Source organism: Hemitrygon akajei, chromosome 12 (assembly GCF_048418815.1).
Source record: "Hemitrygon akajei chromosome 12, sHemAka1.3, whole genome shotgun sequence".
Lineage (NCBI taxonomy): Eukaryota > Metazoa > Chordata > Chondrichthyes > Myliobatiformes > Dasyatidae > Hemitrygon > Hemitrygon akajei.
The window spans coordinates 71,398,422-71,422,227 of NC_133135.1; the positions used below are offsets into that span (position 1 = coordinate 71,398,422).

The 23,806-nt window shown below is 39.2% G+C and overlaps 1 protein-coding gene across 36 annotated transcripts in view; it reads right to left on the reverse strand.

Moving 5' to 3' along the window:
- ptprc (protein tyrosine phosphatase receptor type C) overlaps nucleotides 1-23,806 on the reverse strand; it is a 226,768-nt gene that overhangs the window by 52,070 nt on the left and 150,892 nt on the right. For 16 of the 36 annotated variants that reach the window (XM_073063453.1, XM_073063468.1, XM_073063467.1 and 13 more), the window contains 11 exons: nucleotides 22,574-22,630; nucleotides 20,067-20,159; nucleotides 18,604-18,660; nucleotides 15,901-15,993; nucleotides 14,483-14,554; nucleotides 10,136-10,210; nucleotides 9,561-9,578; nucleotides 8,183-8,437; nucleotides 6,793-6,888; nucleotides 5,003-5,131; nucleotides 658-780 (listed from right to left, as the gene is read on the reverse strand). In XM_073063453.1, the coding sequence (XP_072919554.1) occupies nucleotides 658-780; nucleotides 5,003-5,131; nucleotides 6,793-6,888; nucleotides 8,183-8,437; nucleotides 9,561-9,578; nucleotides 10,136-10,210; nucleotides 14,483-14,554; nucleotides 15,901-15,993; nucleotides 18,604-18,660; nucleotides 20,067-20,159; nucleotides 22,574-22,630 (1,068 nt within the window). The remainder of the gene's footprint in view (nucleotides 1-657; nucleotides 781-5,002; nucleotides 5,132-6,792; nucleotides 6,889-8,182; nucleotides 8,438-9,560; nucleotides 9,579-10,135; nucleotides 10,211-14,482; nucleotides 14,555-15,900; nucleotides 15,994-18,603; nucleotides 18,661-20,066; nucleotides 20,160-22,573; nucleotides 22,631-23,806) is intronic. The other 20 variants (XM_073063485.1, XM_073063483.1, XM_073063482.1 and 17 more) reach the window with 8 other exon arrangements.

The window sequence follows — 23,806 nt, forward strand, 5'->3', positions numbered from 1 at the left end:
AATTTACTTAAATTTCATATGTCAATTATTCCCAATCATCCAATCCTGTTTTGAAGTTTAACTTCTACAGGTATGAATTCATATTCCTTTAGTTATGCTAGGACTTGTTTAAATAAGCTATTTGACCATATCCTTATAATTAGAGTAACACATAGAAAATGTTGGAATAACTATAATTGTTTATTCATTTCCATAGGTGCTACCTGACCTGTTGAGTTCCTCCAACATTTTATTTGTGTTACTTTGGACTTCCAACATCTGCAGAATCTCTTGTGTTTGTAATTTTGTGTTTTCTCTTCTTTCATAACCAAAACATCATTTTGCTTTTCATCTCTTAACCTGAAGTGACAACAAATTCAACACTTTAACTTATCCCCTTTTCACTCTTGTCACTGCTCATTTCACAGTTCTCCTCATTTACTTGGATTAGGCTCTCCATAGTTACTTACACCGTTCTCTCACATTGCAAATCACTTATGGAGGGCACAACACCACTTCCATCTCACTCCTTCACAAACATAAAACTATGGAGATCAAGCAAAGGACAATCCTATTGGCAGACACCACTGCAGCAAATTCTGAGCTAATAATATCCAAAATGAGATACATATACTGCAAAGTAGCACTATTGTTGGTTATTTACCCAGTACTTCTTACCTGAAAAATTACATTTTATGATGACTTCGTGTAGGGGTTTTAAATCCGTAATATTCACCTTCCATTTCACTTCAATGGATGTACTAGTAATAGACACATTGCTAAGAACTGGCATGTTAGGTTCTATAAAATTCCAAAAAAAAAAGGAAAATCAGAAATCAATTCCACAATGATTTTGTCCATACTTTAAAAAGCATTTGAGCTCATGATCAACTGAATTTTCTCTGGACAGATGTGACATAATACTCAGAAAAAGTAAGGTCTTTCTCATCACAAGCTTGTAACCCTAGCTTCTTCAAGTCCAAGCTTCTTCGCAGCTTTGTGGAGAGTAACATTCTTCTCTTGTGATGTTTGTTTGACTAAGAAGAATTGCAAGTAGTGTAAAAGTATGTAAGGTATGTACACAATCAAAAGAGTGCAAGTTTGATGGGAGGATTGGTGCTGAAGGATGGTATAATATGTAGCCTTTCAGCCCAATGCAATTTTATTGCAAACCTTTAGAAATTCAAAATCCTTTTCCTTACTAACTGTCCATGCTCTATGGTTGGGTTGAGTTGTTCTTCGATCATGGCAACACACTTGCAAACATTTTGCCACCACGTAAGGAGATGAAACATTTGCAAATGGATTGCCAAGATGGGAGAACAACTCAACCCAACCATCAACCACCCGAGCTACACATTTTCAAAGTTATTTCCATTGCAAGCTCCACCTCTGGCACGATGCCGCTAGCAATCCCATTACATCGAACAGGCATTCACACATCTATTAAACATAGAAAAAAACCTGAAGGAATAACAGGAATCTGTTACAAATAGATAGAATCTTTCTAATGAGGAGCCCTTTATAGAATATCTATGAATCACTTCAGTAGCAGAAAATGTACACATCTGATGGGCAATACACCAGTTGCTAAGTTCCTCAGGAAAATAATTGCATAGGCCATAAAAGATGACAAAATTTCACTGATACTGTACCTTTTGTATGAAGAAAAAATTGAAGATGAAAGTTTTAGATATCAAAATACCCAAGTAATCTGACAAAAATTGCAAGATCAGCAGATGGCACACAAAGGGCTTGAGTATTTACAGAGGACTATAGGCTTATGACATGTCCAAAAAATTGGGTGTGCAAAATCAAGGGAAATTTATAAATGAGATGGTGAGGTTTAAATTTAATGCGCTGAAGGATGCTGCAGGTAAGTTGTAGATGGCTTGGGGAAAAATGTTAAAAAGAAAACTTGGGACCAGTTTTGAAAGTGTAAAGAATGGCTGATCAACAAGAAGAATTCTAAAGTACATCTCAAACTTGGTTACAGATTACAAACAGGAGAAAATCTGCCTATGCTGGAAAGCCAAGCATCTATGGAAAAGAGTCTTGGCCCAAAATGTCAACTGCACTCTTTTCCATAGATGCTGCCTGGCCTGCTGAGTTCCTCCAGCATTTTGTGTGTGTGGGTTACAGATTTAGGTCAAGTCAAGTCAAGTCACTTTTATTTTCATTTCCACCATAACTGCTGGTACAGTGCATAGTAAAAATGAGACAATATTTTTCAGGACCATTGTGTTACATGACACAGTACAAAAAAAACTAGACTGAACTATGTAATAAAAAAAAACACAGAGAAAGCTACACTAGACTACAGACCTACATAGGACTGCATAAAGTGCACAAAACAGAGCAGGCATTACAATAAATAATAAATAGGACAGTAGGGCAAGGTGTCAGTCCAGGCTTCGGGTATTGAAGAGTCTGATAGCTTGGGGGAAGAAACTGTTACATAGTCTGGTCGTGAGAGCCCGAATGCTTCGGAGCCTTTTCCCAGATGGCAGGAGGGAGAAGAGATTGTATGAGGGGTGCATGGAGTCCTTCATAATGCTGTTTCCTTTGCGGATGCAGCGTGTAGTGTAAATGTCTGTGATGGTGGGAAGAGAGATCCCGATGATCTTCTCAGCTGACCTCCCTATCCGCTGCAGGGTCTTGTGATCCGAGATGGTGCAATTTCCAAACCAAGCAGTGATGCAGCTGCTCAGGATGCTCTCAATGCTCAGGATGCTCTCCCTGTAGAATGTGATGAGGATTGGGGGGGTGGGAGTTGGACTTTCCTCAGTCTTTGCAAAAAGTAGAGACGCTGCTGGGCTTTCTTTGCTGTGGAGCTGGTGTTGAGGGACCAGGTGAGATTCTCCGTCAGGTGAACACCAAGAAATTTGGTGCTCTTTACGATCTGTACCGAGGAGCCGTCAATGTTCAGCGGAGAGTGGTCGCTCCGTGCCCTCCTGAAGTCAACAACCATCTCTTTTGTTTTGTTCATGTTAAGAGACAGGTTGTTGGCTCTGCACCAGTCCGTTAGCCACTGCACCTCCTCTCTGTAAGCTGACTCGTCATTCTTGCTGATGAGACACACCACGGTCATGTCATCGGCGAACTTGATGATGTGGTTCGAGCTGTGTGTTGCAGCACAGTTGTGGGTCAGCAGAGTGAACAGCAGTGGACTGAGCACGCAACCCTGGGGAGCCCCCGTGCTCAGTGTGATGGTGTTGGAGATGCTGCTCCCGATCCGGACTGACTGAGATCTCCCAGTCAGGAAGTCTAGGATCCAGTTGCAGAGGGAGGTGTTCAGGCCCAGTAGGCTCAGCTTTCCAATCAGTTTCTGAGGGATGATTGTGTTGAATGCTGAACTGAAGTCTATGAACAGCATTCGGACATACATGTCATTTTTGTCCAGGTGGGTTAGGGCCAGGTGGAAGGTGGTGGCAATGGCGTCGTCTGTTGAGCAGTTGGGACAGTACGCAAACTGCAGGGGGTCCAGTGAGGGGGGCAGCAGGGTCTTGATATGCCTCATGACGAGCCTCTCAAAACACTTCATGATGATGGATGTGAGTGCAATGGGACGGTAGTCATTGAGACAGGACACTGAAGACTTCTTCGGCACGGGGACGATGGTGGTGGCCTTGAAGCATGTTGGAACGGTGGTGCTACTCAGGGAGATGTTGAAGATGTCAGTGAGAACGTCTGCTCGCTGGTCTGCACATCCTCTGAGCACTCTACCAGGGATGTTGTCTGGTTCAGCAGCCTTCTGTGGGTTGACCCTGCACAGGGTTCTTCTCACATCGGCCACGGTGAGACACAGCACCTGGTCATTTGCAGGAGGTCATTTATTCAGCTGGCAATTGACTTTTGATGGGATGGTTAAAAATTGGAAGGGATGCCTGCTGCATCAGTGTACTGCAGATGAGACACCAGTCCCTCGTCAACTGGAGCAAATTGATTTGGAAAGCCATGTCAAAGGAGAACAGGGATAGTACATGCAATCAAGATGTTGCATAGATATAATAAAGTTTGACACTGTATTAGATGAATCCAACAATCTACTGACTGCTTTATTTCATCAGAGATATTAGGACCATTTGGGCCACATTCTCTTCTATCTACTAAAAAGGAGAGCCCTTCTGGATTGCAAAACAACACTGCATACAGCACACAATTACCATCACAGTGAGATGTTATTGTGAAGCTCTGTCTGCCCTCTGCCTATGTTTGCCCATTGTTCTGATGAGCATGTGAACTCAGTTCTACACACATCAACACGATATTCATGATGGCAATCTGGTGCTGTAGGTTTAAGCTAAAGTTGTAAAGGGTAACTTTTGTCCCACGTGAAACTATGTTTCACTCACAAGTGCTACCATAAGTGGTGCATTCGGGCTTGAAGATAAACATTTATTTGTATTACTTTTGTGTTGATGTATATTGTTTGCCAATCATCCACGGAGAAATGATGGTTACGTGAGTGCCGTCAACCTGTAGTTTCAGAGACTTAAGGGTATAATAAACCAATATTTTGCCTGATGAGGTGTTTTAATGAAGATGTACTGCACGGTAGTTCCTTATTGTCTATTAAGGAGTGATTAGTTATAATGGATTCATTGATTTCTGTGAGCAATCTGAGTGTTGCCATCTGGTGTTTTTTTTAATAGGTTAACCATCAGTCTATAGTTTAGCCGCATCGATACGGTGAAGAGCCGAGTATAAAGGAAGCTGAGCAGAATCATTCTGTTGCAAACTTCCAAATGCATGCACATTACGAGCAGGTAGTCCTTGCATTAAATAAATATTTTAAGTTCAGTCTTTGCACCTTTTTTCATGTACCACTGAAAGAAACACAGGTGACTTTAGCTTTCTCAACAGAAAAGGTCAAACAGAACACAGCAGTCATGGTCATCTAACACAAAGGTCCAATTTCTTAAACAATGCACACAATTCAAAAGGAAAACAATTCATTGGAATGGACCACAGTTTTTCAGGCATTTAATCATCATAAACCACTATAAACTTAAATACTTACTCTGAAATTCTAACTTCAGGGATTCATTTTTAGATGTCCAATATGGATCCTTGGATTCGATATGGCAATGGTATTGTTTACAAGCAACAGGAATGTACACTGCTGTTTTATTTAATCTAATTCCAGTTTCTGAAAAGCAAAACAAAATGGGAAAAGTGGTAACACAATTAAGACTTCGCTAAGCCTACAAAACCGTGATTATAAAACATAGATCAGTATAGCAAATGACCCACTTTCTGTGAACTATGGACCTGGGCCCCACTCCCTCCATATCTATTAAGGGGTCTACCATTAAATGTATACTTTCACCTTTTATTTGACATTCCAAAATGCAACCACCTCACATTTGCCCAGTTTAATCCCCATCTGCTACTTCTCTGCCCATAACTGTAAATGATCTATATCGCATGGTATTCTTTGATAGTCCTTTACACTGCCCACAACCCTACGAGTCTGGTGCCTTTGACAAATTTGCTAATCCATCTCTCTACATTTTCATCTAAATGCATATCCAGCCCAAGCCCAGTTGAAGTGAAACCCATGAAACAGGGCATAGCTGAGGATGGAAACCTAATAGTCTAGTGTCTCAGCTCCTATTTACTTTTTCCTGAAATCATTTTTGGGGTGGAAAATAAGAAAATCTATCTTTCAGTGGTGTTTCTCTTTCTCTTCCCTCCTTTGTATAAAAGGAGCTGCTGACCTCATGGAAGCTTGCACAGCATATGTGAAAGTCTGCTGTGGACTAGCAATCAATGATTGAGAGGAAGCTGGAATCACCCCAGCCACAAGAAATGCACCACTGTTCAAAAGTTTTCAATGTTGCAGTCTCACTAGTCTCCACAGCATACCCCAACTTCAAAATTATGAAGTCATGCTCAGGGCTACATTCTCAGTGGTGAGATATTAAAACGTACCTCACCTGAAGGATCACAACTCTTAACAACGGGTTAAAAATGTCCCTCAGAAGATCAATGAAGATGTCCCAGCTAAAATTTACATTTCAACAAACAAATAAAAACAAATTCATTGCTGTCTATGTGATCTTATGAATCACTGAATCGTTATGACACTTTTGACCCAATGAGTTCTTTTAACCACAGCAACTCACCGGTTCCATACTCCCCCTCTGCCCCAGCCTTTTCTCCACAATCTGGCAATATTTTTTTCCATCATATGTTTATCCAATTCGTTCTTGAAGGCCACAATGGAACCTGTCTCTACCTCGACAGGCAGTGTCATTCAGATTCCAGCAACTTGCTGCATAAAAAGACTTCCCTCATGCCACTCATAGCTCCTTTTCCCTTTACTTTCTATTGTGACTTTTATCCTTCCATTTGTCTACCAACAGGAATGGCCTCTCATAATCCAGTCTTCCAAACCCCTCATTAGTACACGAACATCAATCTAATCTCCCCTCAGTCTTCTTATTTTAAAAAAAAGTCCCACTCTCTCCAATCTAACCTCATAACAGACACCTTTCATCCCAGGAAGCATTCTTGGATATCTTTTCTGAGCCCACATGTCATTTCTACATTGTAGCGTACAAATTAGTTTGCACATCTCCAATAATACACTTAAGTAGTGCTTAACTGACTGAGGCTTGAGATCATGTAAGATGTCATATACATATAAAACCTTCATTTTCTATTATAGAACTATTTACAAGAAATCCACTCAGATGGATTCTAATCTTGCTTCATTGCAAAAAGATCACCCATAGGTGTTTATGTTTGGACTAAGAACAACAAAAACTATCATAGTAAATGATATATGAATCATGTTATAATTACCATTTTCACATTTCCAAGTAAAATTGCATTTTTCCATATTTGGGGTTTCATAGAATAAGAAGTAAGACTGTTTTTGGGTAATACCAAAGTCAAAACCTTGAAAAGATATTGTAAATAATGGTTACTAATAAATTAATCACACTCTACAAAAGCATTTAAAACCATAAACTTTTGAATATAAATATTTAAAATGTTTAAAATTGTTCTTTCACATTTGCAACATATGTTTACTTCATATTTTATTAAGTTAGCAATACAGTTTTTGAAGACTAGCAAGTACGTGCATTGTGAATTAAAATCCCTAAAAACAATAGTTAGAATAGAGGACACAAGAACAGGCTCTTCAGCTCATTATGTCAGTGACAACCACCATCCCAACGGAAACTCATCACATTTGCCTGCACATGATTTATCTCCTTCCATTCTGTTCCTGTGCATGTGCCTCTTCCATGTTGCTGTGGTATCTATTTCCATCAGCTCTCCCAGCACTGTGCTGCAAGAATATACCACCCTCTTGTGTAAGAAAATTTTCTCACCAATCTCCTTTAAACGTTCTTTCTTTCATTTTAAAGCTACATCTGTTAATATATGACATTTCTACCATGGAAAAAATATTTCTGTTTCTACACCTTGATCTTTGTCTCTCATAATTTTATATAGTTCCTCCTGGCTCCAGTGCTCTAGGGGAAACAATCCAGGTCTGTCCAACCTTTCCTTACTGCTAATACTCTCTAATACAGACAAATCCTTAGTGAATACCTTCTGCACCCTCTCCAAAGCCTTCAATCCCTTTCTGTAAAGCAGCAATCAAATGGTGCACAATACTCCAAATGTGGCCAAAACAAAGTTTTAAACAGCTGCAACACATCTTCCCAACTTTAATCTTCAATTGCCCAACTGATAAAGGCAAGTATGCCATTCACCTTCTTTACCATCCTGTATACTTCTGTTGCCACTTCAAAGGAGCTATGATCCCTCTGTGCATCAGTGTCCCCAAGGGTCCTGCCATTTACTATAGTAAATCTTGTACTTGATCTCCCAACATGCAACATCTCAGATATTTTCAGATTGAAATCCACTGCCCTTTGACAACCCGTTTTTTCAATTGATCTATATCTTACTATAATGCTTGACAGCCTTCCATACTATCCACAACTCCTCTAATTTTTGTGTCTTCTGCAAACTTACAAAACAACTCATCTATATTTTTGTCCAAGTAATTTATATATGTCATAAAATACAAGAGGTCTCAGCACTAATCTCTGCAGACACTGCTATTGTAGACCAAGAATCAGAATAATACCCCAATCAGCACTCCACTTTGTCTCTGATGTTTGAACTTGGAAATTGTTAATTTGCATTAAATTGAAGCATATTACTCAATACTTACCATTCCAAGGTTCTATTGTGGCAGTTGTATTTTTACAAAATTTAGGGCACTTTTCATTCACTGTTACCGAGAGGTCATAAGGAGTACAGAGATCAAGATTTTCAATAATTATTTCCTTCATGCTGTTATTTGAACTAAGATCGTAGCTTTTATTCCGAATAGTTACTGTTACACTTTCACTGATGTTGTAGCTGATGATCATTATGATGTTTGCTTCTATCACTTGACTTACAATACAGTTAATTTCATAATTTTCTGAAAGAAAAATCATACATTTTATTTTGGAACATACAGTCGTAACTCATCATGTTAGCCAATAAAATATTACATTTTATGAAATAGATCTGAAAGAGCAATTACTTTTCTTTACACACTAAATCACAGAAAGAACTTTTTAATTCAATGAGATTATTGAGCATTCCTGAAAACCCTATCAGTTTATGCCACAATACTGTAACCTTCCTGTTTGGATAGAAGAGGAAGTAACTGCCAGTGATGGCCATAGCCTATTAACAAATACATTCTTAAAAAAGGATAGACTATGAATTATTTAGTTTCTGACAACTGGGACTGGAGTAATTCAGTTGATGTTGTACACTGATTACCCCCCCCCCCCCCCCCCAGAGCAGAGGATTGTACAGACAGGGGCATTTCTGGACTTCTGTGCCTTCCCTCTACTTCTTAATCATGGAAACTTTGCCTTAAGTCAGGTGTGTTGCTGTGCTTGGATTAACTACAGTTGCCATTTACTATGGAAAGGTTATGGGAGCTGGTTAGAAAGGTGGTGGGGTTGGATTGTGGCGTTGGAGTTTCAATCACATCAGCCATGATCTTACTAATCACTGCGGGCTCAAAGAGATGGGAAGCTTTCTCTTGTCTGTCATGTGCAACAACATGAGTTTTTTTTATTTGAAGAGAAATTTATATATATCTTATTTTACATTTAATTAGTCAAGTTAAAAACTCCCAGGTTTCCTATAGTGAGATTTCAGAGATATTTTCAAGACGTCTAACTGATAGACCAGTAACTCAACAATACTCCTACTGATTTATGGAGCATAACAGGCCACCATTTCTGATATGAAAACTTTGGATGAGGCTGTTGCTAATGACCTGTCCTTTCCAAATCTGGGAGCAGTACATCTGAAATTGTATCTTAGATGTTTCTACATTAATTATAGTTTTCTCAAATTCTTTTAGGTAATAAAAATGACATGTTGTCAGTTTATAATGAGGAAAGGCCAAAACATGATGTGCCAAAATATAGATAGTGTAACAGCAGAAAAACTGCAAATAAATAAAGTTTTAGAATAACTAATAGATCCCACCTCAACTAATCCACATTTTCTTTGTTCAGAAATATTAAAATTTTTCTTACCACAATGCGTTCCGTTAGCTGAAATTAAAAACAGATTACAGTATGTTACAAAATTGAATTATCCCTCAAACATAAGTACATCATCTACATCTGGCAGTTTTAATACAAACACATTACATTCCTTTCATATGGGCCAAGCTTACAGAGTAGTAACTACAATAAGTTTGAAGGTAGGATTTTTTGAGCAGCTGGAATTTTTACTATATTACAGACCAAATTTTTGCTGGATTTTTCCAAATCAATGCAATTTTGGATGATTTCGGGCAACACACTTCATCCTCAAAAACCAATCACCCTCTCATTTAAAGAAACCATCAAAGGTGGCAACAGAACATAGGAAAAATACCCATGACTTTCTAGAAAATGCTTTTTTCTAACAATTCAAGCCTGATGTCTTATGTCTGACCTTTTCTGTCAGGACTTCAGGATTCAAAACGTTTGTGTTGTTTGCAGGTGCAAACTCAGTTAACAAATGAAACACTCTACATTCAACAATGGCACCAGGAGTGCAAGTGCAAAGTCTGCTTGTTCATTATGTGCCGTGCCAAATGCAAAGTGGCTTTTCTATAACGTACTTTGGCCTGTTGTGCTGGGAGTGGATGTAGTAGGCACTGATGTTTTGGAGCCTGCGATTGTGGTGTTACTTGTGCCTGCAGAAAGATCAAAGTAGTTAAGTGAATATGCACATATCTGAAGAAAATATATTTCATACCAGCTATCATTTAGCAACATGCTTGGATAGCGATCATGTAATAAAATGGAGCCTTCAAACACAGACTGCCTGACTGAAAAAGTTTAGCTCAGTAACAGAGAAAGGGAAAATTTTACTTTCAAACCTAAAATGAGATTAAAACCAATTTGCTTAAAAACAATCACATTATAAACTAAAAAGGGGTAATTTATAACTAAATAAGTAACAAGTATCAGTTTAGCCTCTTAGATTCTGACCATCTCCAATGACAACAGCATTACTACACAGCAATAGAAAACATACACTTTGTCTCATAGCTTCCTCTTATCTGGATCTTGATAAAATCTCTGAATGATAGTATACTTTAAATATTTATGTAAGTTATGGCTCCATATCTATCAAAACAATTTTTGTCCTTCGCCATCAATGAAGTAACAATTCACATCATCCTCAAAATTCAATTCTCCCAGGTTTAAACAAACAACTATCGGTGGCTATACAAACAGTTGATGTTCACTGCTACTGCTATTGTTTAATCCTCTATCACCAAGATCTTAGTGGTGGCTAATGACTAAACTTAAATGGGCTAACTCCGTTAATACTGCATTTAGATGGATATCCTGTAGCCAGTGATTCATTTATTGACATCCCAGGGCACCTTGATTTGTTTTAATGTCTTAGGATGTAGTTATCATTGGCAAGGCCAGGATTTTGTGAAGGTGCTTCTGAAGCACAATCTTGAACTCATGTTGCCCTCGAGGACAATACTCAGAACAGTGTACTGGGAATTGCATGATGTAGAACCAGCAATGCTAAAAAAGTGAAGATACTTCCAAATCTGATATGTGATCCAGAAGAGAATTTACAGGTGATGTGCCTTTCATGTGCCTGATGTTCTGGTGGAGTTGCTTTTGTGGGAGTCACATGGCAATGGTGAGTTTTGTGGATTTGACAAACTGCAGTCATAAGACCATAAAACATAGATGCAGAATTAGGCCACTCAGCCCATCGAGTCTGCTCTGCCATTCCATCATAGCTGATTTATTATCCCTCTCAACTCTATTCTCCTGCATTTTCCCTGTAGACTTTGATGCCCTGATTAATCAAGAACCAATGAACCTCGGCCTTAAACATGCTCAATGAACTGGCCGGCACAGCTGTCTGCGGCAATGAATCCCACAGATTCACCACGATCAGCTGAAATAAATTTTTACTCATCTCTGTTCTAAATGGACGTCCCTCAGTTTTGAGGCTGTGCCCTCTGGTCCTAGAGTTTCCAGCTATAGGAAACATCCTCTCCACATCCACAACATCTAAACCTTTCAATGTTCAGTGGGTTTCAGTGAAATCCCCCTCATTCTTCTAAACTCCAGTGAGTACAGGCCCAGAGAAACCAATTGCTCATGTGTTAACCCTTTCATTTCTGGGATAATTTTCATGAACCTCCTCTGGACCCTCTCCAAGGCCAACACATCCTTTCTTAGATATGGGGCCCAAAATTGCTCACAGTACTCCAAATGTGGTCAGACCAATCCCTTATAAAGTTTCAGCATTACATCCTTGTTTTTGTATCCTAGTCCTCTCAAAGTGAATACTAATATTGCATTTGCTTTCCTTACGACCGACTCACCCTGCAAATTAATTTTTAGGGAATCCTGCACAAGGACTCCGAAGTCCAAATAAACAACAATCACTCACTTTGTCTGTCCTGCCTGTTATTTCCTCAAAGAATTCCAACATTCCCTCCCTTCTTAATGAGTGGAGTGACATTTGCAATTTTCCAGTCCTTGGAACCATTCCAGAATCTGCTGATTCCTGAAAGATCATTACTAATGCCCCCACAAGCACTTCAGCTTCCTCTTTCAGAACTCTGGGATGTAGTCCAACTCATTCATGTGATTTATCTACCTTCAGACCTTTTAGTTTTCCAGCACCTTCTCCTTGTTAATAGTAATGGGATTCACTTCTAACCCCTGACACTTCTGCAAATCTGCATTCTGCTAGGGTATCCCACGGTGAAGGCTGACTGCAAAATACATATAAGTTTAATTCTCCTTTTCTTTGACCCCCCTCTCCCCATCACTATCATTCCAGTGTCATTTTCCAGAGGTCCACACACTTCCATCACTCCATCATTGAACCTGTACCTCACCATATTTGTTCACAGGACAATAAACTCTGCTTGATTTGCCTCCCATGCCTACATAACCTGATTCAGCTTCATCGTAGGCTGGCATCATCAAGGTTTGTAAACATCTAAACATCCACAGGATTGTGAATGAAGCTTAAAGGCAAATATTGGTTCCTGCAGGTTTGGAATACTTGAATGCATCTCAACGTATTTTACTGGAAATCTCCACCCATTAGGACATAAACTGATTTAAAATCAGGATTCGTACCTCTACAGACCACCCACATTTTATTGCTAGTCCCCTTGGTAACTCAGATTGCCAGATGAGCCACCGACAATTCCTGCATTTAGGCATCAGACCATCATTTAAGCTACCTACCATAGACCTTAAATTTGAGGAACATTGTATTTTGAAATATAATTTGATTATAAGTGAAGGAGTCATAGAGGAGCACGGTACAGAAACAGGCCCTTCAGCCCATGTAGTCCGTGCCAAAACCATTGAAACTGAAATCGAGCTTGCATGCACCACTTGTGCTGACAGCTCATTCCACACTCTGATCACCCTCTGATTGAAGTTTCTCTTCATGTTCCCCTTAAACCTTTCACCCTTAATCCATGACCTCTGCTTGCAGTCTCATCCTACCTCAGTGGAAATAGTCTGCTTGCATTTATTCTATCTGGACCCCTCATAATTTTGTGCACCTCTATCAAATCTCCCCTGTCTCCTGATTTTTTCAATCTTTCCTTATAACTCAGGTCCTCCAGACCTGGCAATATCCTTGTAAATTTTCTCTGATCTCTTGCAACCTTGTTCACATCTTTCCTGTAGGTAGGTGACCAAAACTAAACTTCAACTTTGTTAAATCTTTTAACAAAGATACCAGGAGTTCCTGTAACCCTAGTTAGGTATGTTGTGGTATTACAATGTGCAGGAAAATTGCTGTTGATGTTATCAATGGATTGAATGGAGTGGTGTTTTGTTAATCAAGTTTCAAGGCAGTTCTTTTACAGTAATAGGTTAAGGACTTCCATTTTGTACCAAGAACCTTTCTTTTCAAACATTAGAATCAGTATAAATTTCACCATAAAATATCTATGTACCATTATACCAGAAACATTGACAGATATAGGCAAAGTAATACCAATATTCTATTTTTATAACATTGAATCAAGCTAGCCCTACTTTCTTGTAGTGAAAAGAAGAGAACATTTATAAACATGAAAAATCATTGATAAGTGCTGTATGGGAATAAAATGATTGCCTGTCCATCATGCAGAGCTGGTGGGCAGAACTTTCTTTCAAGAATTGGGAAGTACAAAACCATTGAAATTGGTCAATGAATTTGATATTTTCATTTCCTAGTCATGCAGTGCATTCCTCTCCTAAATCATTCACAAACTTGATGTTCAATTTTAATCTAGGAAGTGTTTAGAAGTCCATATTTAACTTATTACTAAAATAGCCTACATTTTAACATTTTCTTCCCGCCTTCATCTCATTTTCTGCTGAAGCCATCTTTCATAGCTATGCTACCTTATAATTGACCATTCTGATTTGTTACTGATAAGCTACTTATCTTCTGATCTCCACAATTTTAAGCATTCTTTATTCTGATAGTCACATTTTAACAGGGATTTAGCATCATTCACACATCTCATAGCTTCTCCAAGACTTATATGAACTCATAGGTTAAAATATGTTCCCGATTCATTTTCTCTTCAATTGTCCACCCCACCCTATTCTTGAATATTCTGCTCTTCATCTTCAGTTCATTCATTCTCCATTTCTATTACTACAAGTTCAGCTGTCAAAAGTCTGGAATCCTTTCCCTTAAGCTCTCTGCATTTGTCCTTTCTTAGTTCCATACTACTCTCTAGAGCAGAATGGTGATCACGTCACTGAAAATGCCCTTAATATCTCCAACATTTTTTTGTCTTCTGTCAAATGCCATGAGATGTTTAACTGTGATAACATGGCTATGATGCTTTGCTTCATAGCTTGATGTGATTGCTCAGTTGGTGCCAGTCAGGTGCTGCGTAATTGGTTCTGTGGGAGAAGTACCCACTTCAGTGACCAAGTAAGAAAGTAGAGCGTGCCTGCTGAGGTTCCTTTGAACTGAGTAGCTGCTGCTGTTGCGCTGGTGCCAGAAGTGCTGGGTGCTGTGAAATCTGTTGGAAGAGCCAAAGAGTAATGGTTGGTGTTAATAAATGTACCAATGACATAAAAATACACAGGCATTCTCAAAACCTAACAATTTTCTGATAGGATGATGTGCCATATATTTCTCCATTTGTAACCTGGATATTTATTGTGATGTGAAGTAGCGGCCTGCTAAGGTAAGACTTGGATTTTGTCCATTTCCCATCCAAATTTGATTTGTCGGGGATTGCACTCTTCAGTATTTGCTTCTAATGAGTTGAACATCGGATTTTCTGTTTCTAATGAACATTTCTCCAATTTGGATAAAGTTTGCTTTAAAAATGAAGTTCAAAAATATCAGAATAAAGTCTTGACACATCTCAATTTAAAACAAAGAATAACAGGACAAGGTGTTCATCGAACCCAAGGCTCTTTACCCCTTCACAATTTTTGAATTTCACAATTTTTAAATTTTTTGAGTAAATGAATGGAAAAGTGTCTATTTCCCTACATATAAACCACAATTGGATGTTCTTAATTAGCTGGCTAAACATGCTTCTCAAAGATTAACTTTCTGGTTTCGAGACTGGATATGTTAGTTGTCTTTCAAACAATTTTGTTCTTTTCTGGTTCACAGCATTATCGCATGTGAAGGATATTTATTAGCAATTGCTATCAAAAGTTGTCACTATCAGGATATTGAGATATTGGGAACAGTCTGGGGAAGTTGAAACATATACATGCCAAATGGGTTGCATCTCAGTAGGTTGGGATCAAAATCTTCACAAACTTTCTGGTGTCATTGGAAACTATTTACATAAGTTTGTCAGAGAAGAAGATACTGAACAGATGCTGAGAAAGGAGAAAGCAGCCTTGAAAATGTCATCCTGAAAATGAGTAAAAGCCTGCTAAGGAATTTAAAATGAGCAAAATGGGATGGCAAATATTTAATGTTGTAAGAAGCATGAGGCAGATAAGCGAAGGCTCTGATCTCCCTGTGGAAGTATGGCAATCAAGAACAACACAGATGGTTATATAGACTTTATGAGGGAATTGGGGGGAGCGTATAAAGATGGAGAGATGACAATAATGGGTTAATAAACAATCATAGTTGTAAGAAGAGATGTTAGAAAGACAATCGGTGAGGAAGGTGACCTGATAACAGGGGGAAAAAGGCATGCTGTGAGTGAGACTGTCGAGGGAAATTGAAGTGCATATTTATCGGCAAAGTTATGAGCAACAGAAAAACATCAGGGAGGAGTGGAAATGGTGAGGTTAATATTGGAACATTTTAATTACCTAATATTAATGGTATATTTTCATTACAATTAGTACAGGGCACTCAAAATTCCTAAATTGCATGGAGAGAACTTGCCAGTAATAGTAGCTTCCATGGCATTTACTGATACCGATAAAGTATTCACTGCTGAAGAAGCCGTGCCAGTGGGTGTGAGTGACGAGTGATCTGCTGGAAAATCAGAAATGTGAGCAGAGTTGCATGTAACATCCAAACAGATAGAAGTCACATCCTCAGCTTCATTATGAACTGAGACGGAATGCCTTACACCATTCACCTTCCAAATGGTTAGCAACAGGATTTAACTGAGCTTGTCTGCAATAAGAGAGTTATATGGAAATAGACTAATTTAGCTGCCTTTTAATTAATGTCAGGTGCTGTCAATGGATTTTAGGCATGCAATTTGTTAACATATTACTTTAAGTATGTAAGACTGGGTTATCACTGTGGACATATTGAACCATTTGTTAATCTAGTGTTCACTGATGAAGAAGCCGTGCTAGTGCCTGTAAGTGCTGAATGATCTGTCGGAAGAAAAAATGTGGGAAGAATAGTGCATGCCATACAGCCTAAGACCATAAGGCCACAAGAAATAGGACCAGAATAAGGCTATTCAGCCCATCAAATTTGCTCTGACACTTCATAAGACGATAAGATTTGGGGCAGAATTAAGTCATCTGGGACATTGAGTCTGCGCCGCCATTTCATCATGGCTGATCTTTTTCTGTTTCAGCCCCAATCTCCTGGTTTCTATCTGTAATCTTCATGGCTTGACTAATGAAGAACCTATCAAACTCAACCTTAAATACACCCAGTGACATGGCCTCCACAGCTGTGGCAATGAATTCCACAGATTCACAATCAACTGGCTGAAGAAATTCCTCATCATCTCCATTCTAAATGAATGTCCCTCTCTTCTGAGGCTGTACCCTTTGCTTCTAGACTCCACCACTATAGGAAACATCCTCTCTACATGTACTTTATGTGGCCATTCAAAATTTGATCGCGTTCAATGAGACCCCCCCATTCTTCTGAATTTCAATGAGTACCATCACAGAGCCATGAAACACTACTCATATAATAACCCTTTCATTTTCAAATTCATTCTCGTGAACCTCCTCTGAACCCTCTACAATGTAAGCAAATACTTTCTTAGATAAGGGGTCCAAAGCTGCGCACAATAGTATAATTGTTGTCTGACCAATACCTTACAAAACTTCAGCATTTTTATATTGCTTTTATATTCCAATCCTCCCAAAATAAATGCTAACATTGCTTTTGCATTCCTCACCGCTGACTCAATCTGCAAGTTAGCCTTTAGGGAGTCCTGCACGAGGACTTGCACCTCAGATCTTTGACTTTTCTGGCCATTTATAAAATAGTCTATGCTTTTATTTCTTCTACTAAAGTGCATGACCATACACTTCCCAACACCAAGTTTTGCTATATACTGTTAGAGAATGGCTTACGCCAATCTCTTTACAAATAGTGGACTGAGTGATGGACCGGAAGACCAAAACTAACTAAAGCTACATAACCTGCAATGAAATATTTAAATGATGACTCAGACCCACCAAATGCGTGTGGTGCACCATGGAGAAAGGTGAATTTTCATGCGAGCAAGTCTTTTGAAAATAATGTCAGTAATTTATTCTGGTTGGATTATGGACAAAGGCTGTGATTTAATTGAGAAACTAAACAATGAGCAGCGAGATATATTACAATTGCACAAACAAGCATTTTATCAACAATCACTGACAATTCCAAACAGAATGGAGACCAGCACAACAGATCTCCTTTGATTTCTCCTCAGGCTTATGTTCTGGAAATAGATGTGAGCAGAAATGCTTTCATTGCTGAACCAATGCACTATTCATCAAAATACTTTTAGGATATCTATTGCACACTATGGGTGTCTCAGGATATCAGGAAGGGAGGAAGTTAAAGGACAAGCCTGCTATACATAAGGGGTCTTTCTACCAGAGTGCCTTGAGGTAATAACTTCAATTGCCCATGTTTGGTAAGAAGATACAAATGGAGAAAGTCTACAAGAGTAAGACCATTAGAAAATTATGAGAATCATCTGGTTACAACTTAGTGAGATGAAACAGGCTCCTCAGACCACAACACATCTGAGTCAGTGCACTAGAGGATGTATAACTTGTGGTACCAAAACAAGAAGATGTGTTTCAACAAATATAAATGAAGCTTAATGAAGGTCATTGCTGATGGAGCCATTGAGCAGGATGTAAATGAAGAGTAATCTGACCCATGAGTAAAGATGTTTACCTGAAGTATACTTATAAACATTATATAATCAGTCATTTACAATGAACATAGCATCATGATAATTCAATCCAGCAAGCCTTGAAATGTATTTAAAATAATTTTCAAGAATTTGTTTTCTTGAATCACCTCTGGAATACAATAATTCTTAAAGGATATAGAGGATGTTCCATTCATATGGTAAATAGAGATGCAAACATTATCAAAACAACAAGGGGGTGGTATAAAAAGGTTAGAGGTGATGTAAATTCATTGAGGAGTGCATGCAAAACTGGTAGCAAAAATCGGACATCAATACTAATACACACACGAGTTTCTGCAGATGCTGAAAGTCCAGAGCAACACATATAAAATGCTGGAAGAAGAGATTGCACCCGAAGCCTTGACTGTTCATTCACTTCCATAGATGCTGCCTGAGCTGCTGTGTTCCTCCAGCATTTTGAGTGTGTTGCACAGAAATACTGATGTCAGAGTTAGAACTATTCATGGACATACTTAGACTGGTTGTATCTACTGATGAAGCCGTGCTGGTGTATGTGAGTGAAGAGCGATCTGCGGGATAAAGAAAACAGTGAGTGAAAATACATGCCGCAGAAGGAAATATCATTAAAAATGCCCAGTCGTATGAAATGCGTGCCCTACACAACCTGGGAGACCAGAGTACATCTTGTATTCTGAACTGCCACCGGTGCAGGAAGTGTGGTCAACTGTGGGTCAGCTCAAACTCTGAGTTCATTCTAGAATACATCTTGGTGACCACAGCTGGTGATTGCTAGATAAGCAAAGTTGAATAGGCAGGTAGGTTAGGACGTCCTTTAAGGGCATCCATAGCCTTAAACAGTAGTTCATTCTAAATACAAATGGGACAATAAATTCTCCCGTCAAGTGAGGCCAGTGCCATGCAAATAGGTAACTTGTGAAGGTCGTCTCCAAATAAAGGGAGTGGTATGGACAAGGCTTCTATACCTCGACAAGATAGTTGTGGCAGATAGACACGTTTAGAAAACAGCATGTTGCTTCCTTGGAACCATCTTAGTGGTATCACTGAGCAGCTGATAGCCGGGTGTCAATACTCATATTACTGCATTCAGTATAGGTGGGAAATAAGACAAGGTGATGTAGAGAGACAGTAAGAAAGAGATTCTGAGCAGGACTTTAAACGTTGTAATCATTTGATTCATCACCATAGTGTAGACAAGTGAGTACAGAAACAGAAACATTGTACAGATGAATGAATGGTTGTAGAGATGGTGCAGGAAAGTGAGCTTTACACTATTGGGATATTGAGATATTGGGAACAGTCTGGGGAAGTTGAAACATATACATGCCAAATGGGTTGCATCTCAGTAGGCTGGGATCAAAATCTTCTCAGATTTTCTGGTGTCATTGGAAACTATGGAAGTGAGTTTGTCAGGGGAAGGAGACACTGTGCAGATGTTCAGAAAGGGGAAAGCAGGCATGAAAATTTTAGCCTGAAAATTAGTAAGAGACAGGTAAGGAATTTAAAACAATGAGAATGGAATAGCAAATATTTGATGGTGTGAGAAGCATGAGGCAGATAAACGACAGCTCTGATAGACATGTCGAAGTATGTTGATCAAGAACTACACAGATTGTTATAGACTTTCGAGTGAACTAGGGAGAGGGGGCTATAAAGATGGAAAGATAACAATAATGGGTCAATAAACAACCATAGTTGTGAGAAGGAATGTTAGAAAATTGATCGGTGAGGAAACTGAACTGATAACTATAGAAAATAAGTATGCTGGGAGTGAGACCGTTGACGGAAGTAGAAGAGCAAATTTACGGGCAATATTATGGGCAACAAAAACTTAAAGGAGGAGTGGAAATGGTGAGGTTAATATTGGAACATTTTAATTACCTAATAGTAATGGCATATTTTCATTACAATTAGTACAGAGCACTCAAAATTCCTAAATTGCATGGAGAGAACTTGCCAGTATTAGTAGCTTCCATGGCATTTACTGATACCGATAAAGTATTCACTGCTGAAGAAGCCGTGCCAGTGGGTGTGAGTGACGAGTGATCTGCTGGAAAATCAGAAATGTGAGCAGAGTTGCATGTAACATCCAAACAGATAGAAGTCACATCCTCAGCTTCATTATGAACTGAGACAGAATGCCTTACACCATTCACCTTCCAAATGGTTAGCAACAGGATTTAACTGAGCTTGTCTGCATAGAGAAAGTCATTTAGTAATGGACTAAACTAGCTGCCTTTAAATATTGCTTTAAGTATGTAAGACTGGGTTATCACTGTGGGCATATTGAACCATTTGTTAACGTAGTGTTCACTGATGAAGAAGCCGTGCTAGTGGCTGTAAGTGCCGGGTGATCCGTCGGAAGAAAAAAAGTGGGAAGAATAGTGCATGCCATACAGCCTAAGACCAAAAGGCAACAAGAGACAGGAGCAGAATTAATCTATTCAGCCCATCCAATGTGCTCCGACATTTCGTAAGACCATATGATATCGGAGCAGAATTAATCTATTCAGCCCATCCAATGTGCTCCGACATTTCGTAAGACCATATGATATCGGAGCAGAATTAATCTATTCAGCCCATCCAATGTGCTCCGACATTTCGTAAGACCATATGATATCGGAGCAGAATTAATCTATTCAGCCCATCCAATGTGCTCCGACATTTCGTAAGACCATATGATATCGGAGCAGAATTAATCTATTCAGCCCATCCAATGTGCTCCGACATTTCGTAAGACCATATGATATCGGAGCAGAATTAATCTATTCAGCCCATCCAATGTGCTCCGACATTTCGTAAGACCATATGATATCGGAGCAGAATTAATCTATTCAGCCCATTGAGTCTGCTCCACCATTTCATCTTTATGGCTTGACTAATCAGGAACCTATCCTCCACCTTAAATGTACCCAATGCCTGAGTTCCACACGTGTCAGAGGCAAAGAATTCCACAGATTCAATACCATATGGCTGAAGAAATTCCTCTTCATTTCCATTCTCAATGTAATGCTGTACCCTTTGTTTCAAGACTACCCCTACTATAGGAAACATCCTCTCTACATCTACTCTATATAGGCTTTTCAAAATTTGGTAGTTCAATAAGATCCCCAGACATTCTTCTAAACTTCAGAGAGTACCATCACAGAGCCATGAAACTCTGCCGATAGGATAATCCTTTCATTCTCAAAATCATTCTCGTGAACCTCCTCTAAACCCTCTCCAATGTAAGCACATCCTTTCATAGATGATGGGTCCAAGGTTGACTCACAATACCACGTGTTGTCTGATCGATGCCTTAGAAACCTCAGCTTTACATCCTTGCTTTTATATTCTAATCCTCGCAAAACAAATGCTAACATAAAATTTGCATTCCTCATCAATAACTCTATCGGCAAGTTTATCTTTAGGGAATCCTGCACGGGGACTCCCACGGACCATTTGCACCTCAGATCGTTGAATCTTCTGTCTATTTACAAAATAGTCTATGTTTTTATTTCTTCTACCAAAGTGCATGACCGTACATTCCCCAAAAATGAGCTTTGCTATAAACTGTTAAAGAATGGCTTACACCAATCTCCTTACCAATAGTTGTCTGAGTGATTGGCTGGAAAACCACAACTAACTAAAGCTATGTAACCTGAAATGAAGTATTAATATTATAGCTCAGAACCATCAAATGCATTCTGCTCCATGTAGAAAGGCTAGTTTTCATGCAAGCAAGCCTTTTGAAAATAATAACAGTAATTATTTGGTTGAAATATGGACAGAGGCTGTGATCTAATGGAGAAACTAAACCATGAGCAGCGAGATATATTACAACTGCATGACAAACATTTTATCAACAATCACTTACAAATCCAAACAGAATGGAGACCAGCACTGTGCCTCCTTTGTTTTCTCCTCAGGCTTATGCTCTGGGAATAGATGTGAGCAGAAATGCTTTCATTGCTCAACCAATGCATATTCATCAAAATACCTTCAGGATATTTGTGGCATACTTTGAGCATCTCAGGAAGTCAGGAAGGGAGGACGTGAAAGGACAGGCCCTCTTCATAATGTGACTTTTCAGCTGACTACTTTGAGGTAATAACTTCAATTGCCCATGTTTGGTAAGAAGATACAAATGGAGAAAGTCCACAAGAGTAAGACCAATTGAACATCGTGACAAACAACTGGTTACAACTTAATGAGATGAATCAAGCCCCTCAGTCCCCAACACATCCAAGTTAATATTGATAGGATTTATACCGTGTGCTACCAATAATGATAAGCACAAGTGATTCTGCAGATGCTGGAAGTCCAGAGCAGCACGTATAAAATGCTGGAAGAAGGGTTTCCACCCGAAACCTTGACTGTTCATTCATTCCTATAGATGCTGCCTGAGCTGCTGTGTTCCTCCAGCATTTTGAGTGTGTTGCACAGAAATACTGATGTCAGAGTTAGAACTATTCATGGACATACTTAGACTGGTTGTATTTACTGATGAAGCCGTGCTGGTGTATGTGAGTGAAGAGCGATCTGCGGGATAAAGAAAACAGTGAGTGAAAATACATGCCGCAGAAGGAAATATCATTAAAAATGCCCAGTCGTATGAAATGCGTGCCCTACACAACCTGGGAGACCAGAGTACATCTTGTATTCTGAACTGCCACCGGTGCAGGAAGTGTGGTCAACTGTGGGTCAGCTCAAACTCTGAGTTCATTCTAGAATACATCTTGGTGACCACAGTTGCTGATTGCTAGATAAGCAAAGTTGAATAGGCAGGTAGGTTAGGACGTCCTTTAAGGCCATCCATAGCCTTAAACAGTAGTTCATTCTAAATACAAATGGGACAATAAATTCTCCCGTCAAGTGAGGCCAGTGCCATGCAAATAGGTAACTTGTGAAGGTCGTCTCCAAATAAAGGGAGTGGTATGGACAAGGCTTCTATACCTCGACAAGATAGTTGTGGCAGATAGACACGTTTAGAAAACAGCATGTTGCTTCCTTGGAACCATCTTAGTGGTATCACTGAGCAGCTGATAGCCGGGTGTCAATACTCATATTACTGCATTCAGTATAGGTGGGAAATAAGACAAGGTGATGTAGAGAGACAGTAAGAAAGAGATTCTGAGCAGGACTTTAAACGTTGTAATCATTTGATTCATCACCATAGTGTAGACAAGTGAGTACAGAAACAGAAACATTGTACAGATGAATGAATGGTTGTAGAGATGGTGCAGGAAAGTGAACTTTACACTATTGGGATATTGAGATATTGGGAACAGTCTGGGGAAGTTGAAACATATACATTCCAAATGGGTTGCATCTCAGTAGGCTGGGATCAAAATCTTCTCAGATTTTCTGGTGTCATTGGAAACTATGGAAGTGAGTTTGTCAGGGGAAGGAGACACTGTGCAGATGTTCAGAAAGGGGAAAGCAGGCATGAAAATTTTAGCCTGAAAATTAGTAAGAGACAGGTAAGGAATTTAAAACAATGAGAATGGAATAGCAAATATTTGATGGTGTGAGAAGCATGAGGCAGATAAACGACAGCTCTGATAGACATGTCGAAGTATGTTGATCAAGAACTACACAGATTGTTATAGACTTTCGAGTGAACTGGGGAGAGGGGGCTATAAAGATGGAAAGATAACAATAATGGGTCAATAAACAACCATAGTTGTGAGAAGGAATGTTAGAAAATTGATCGGT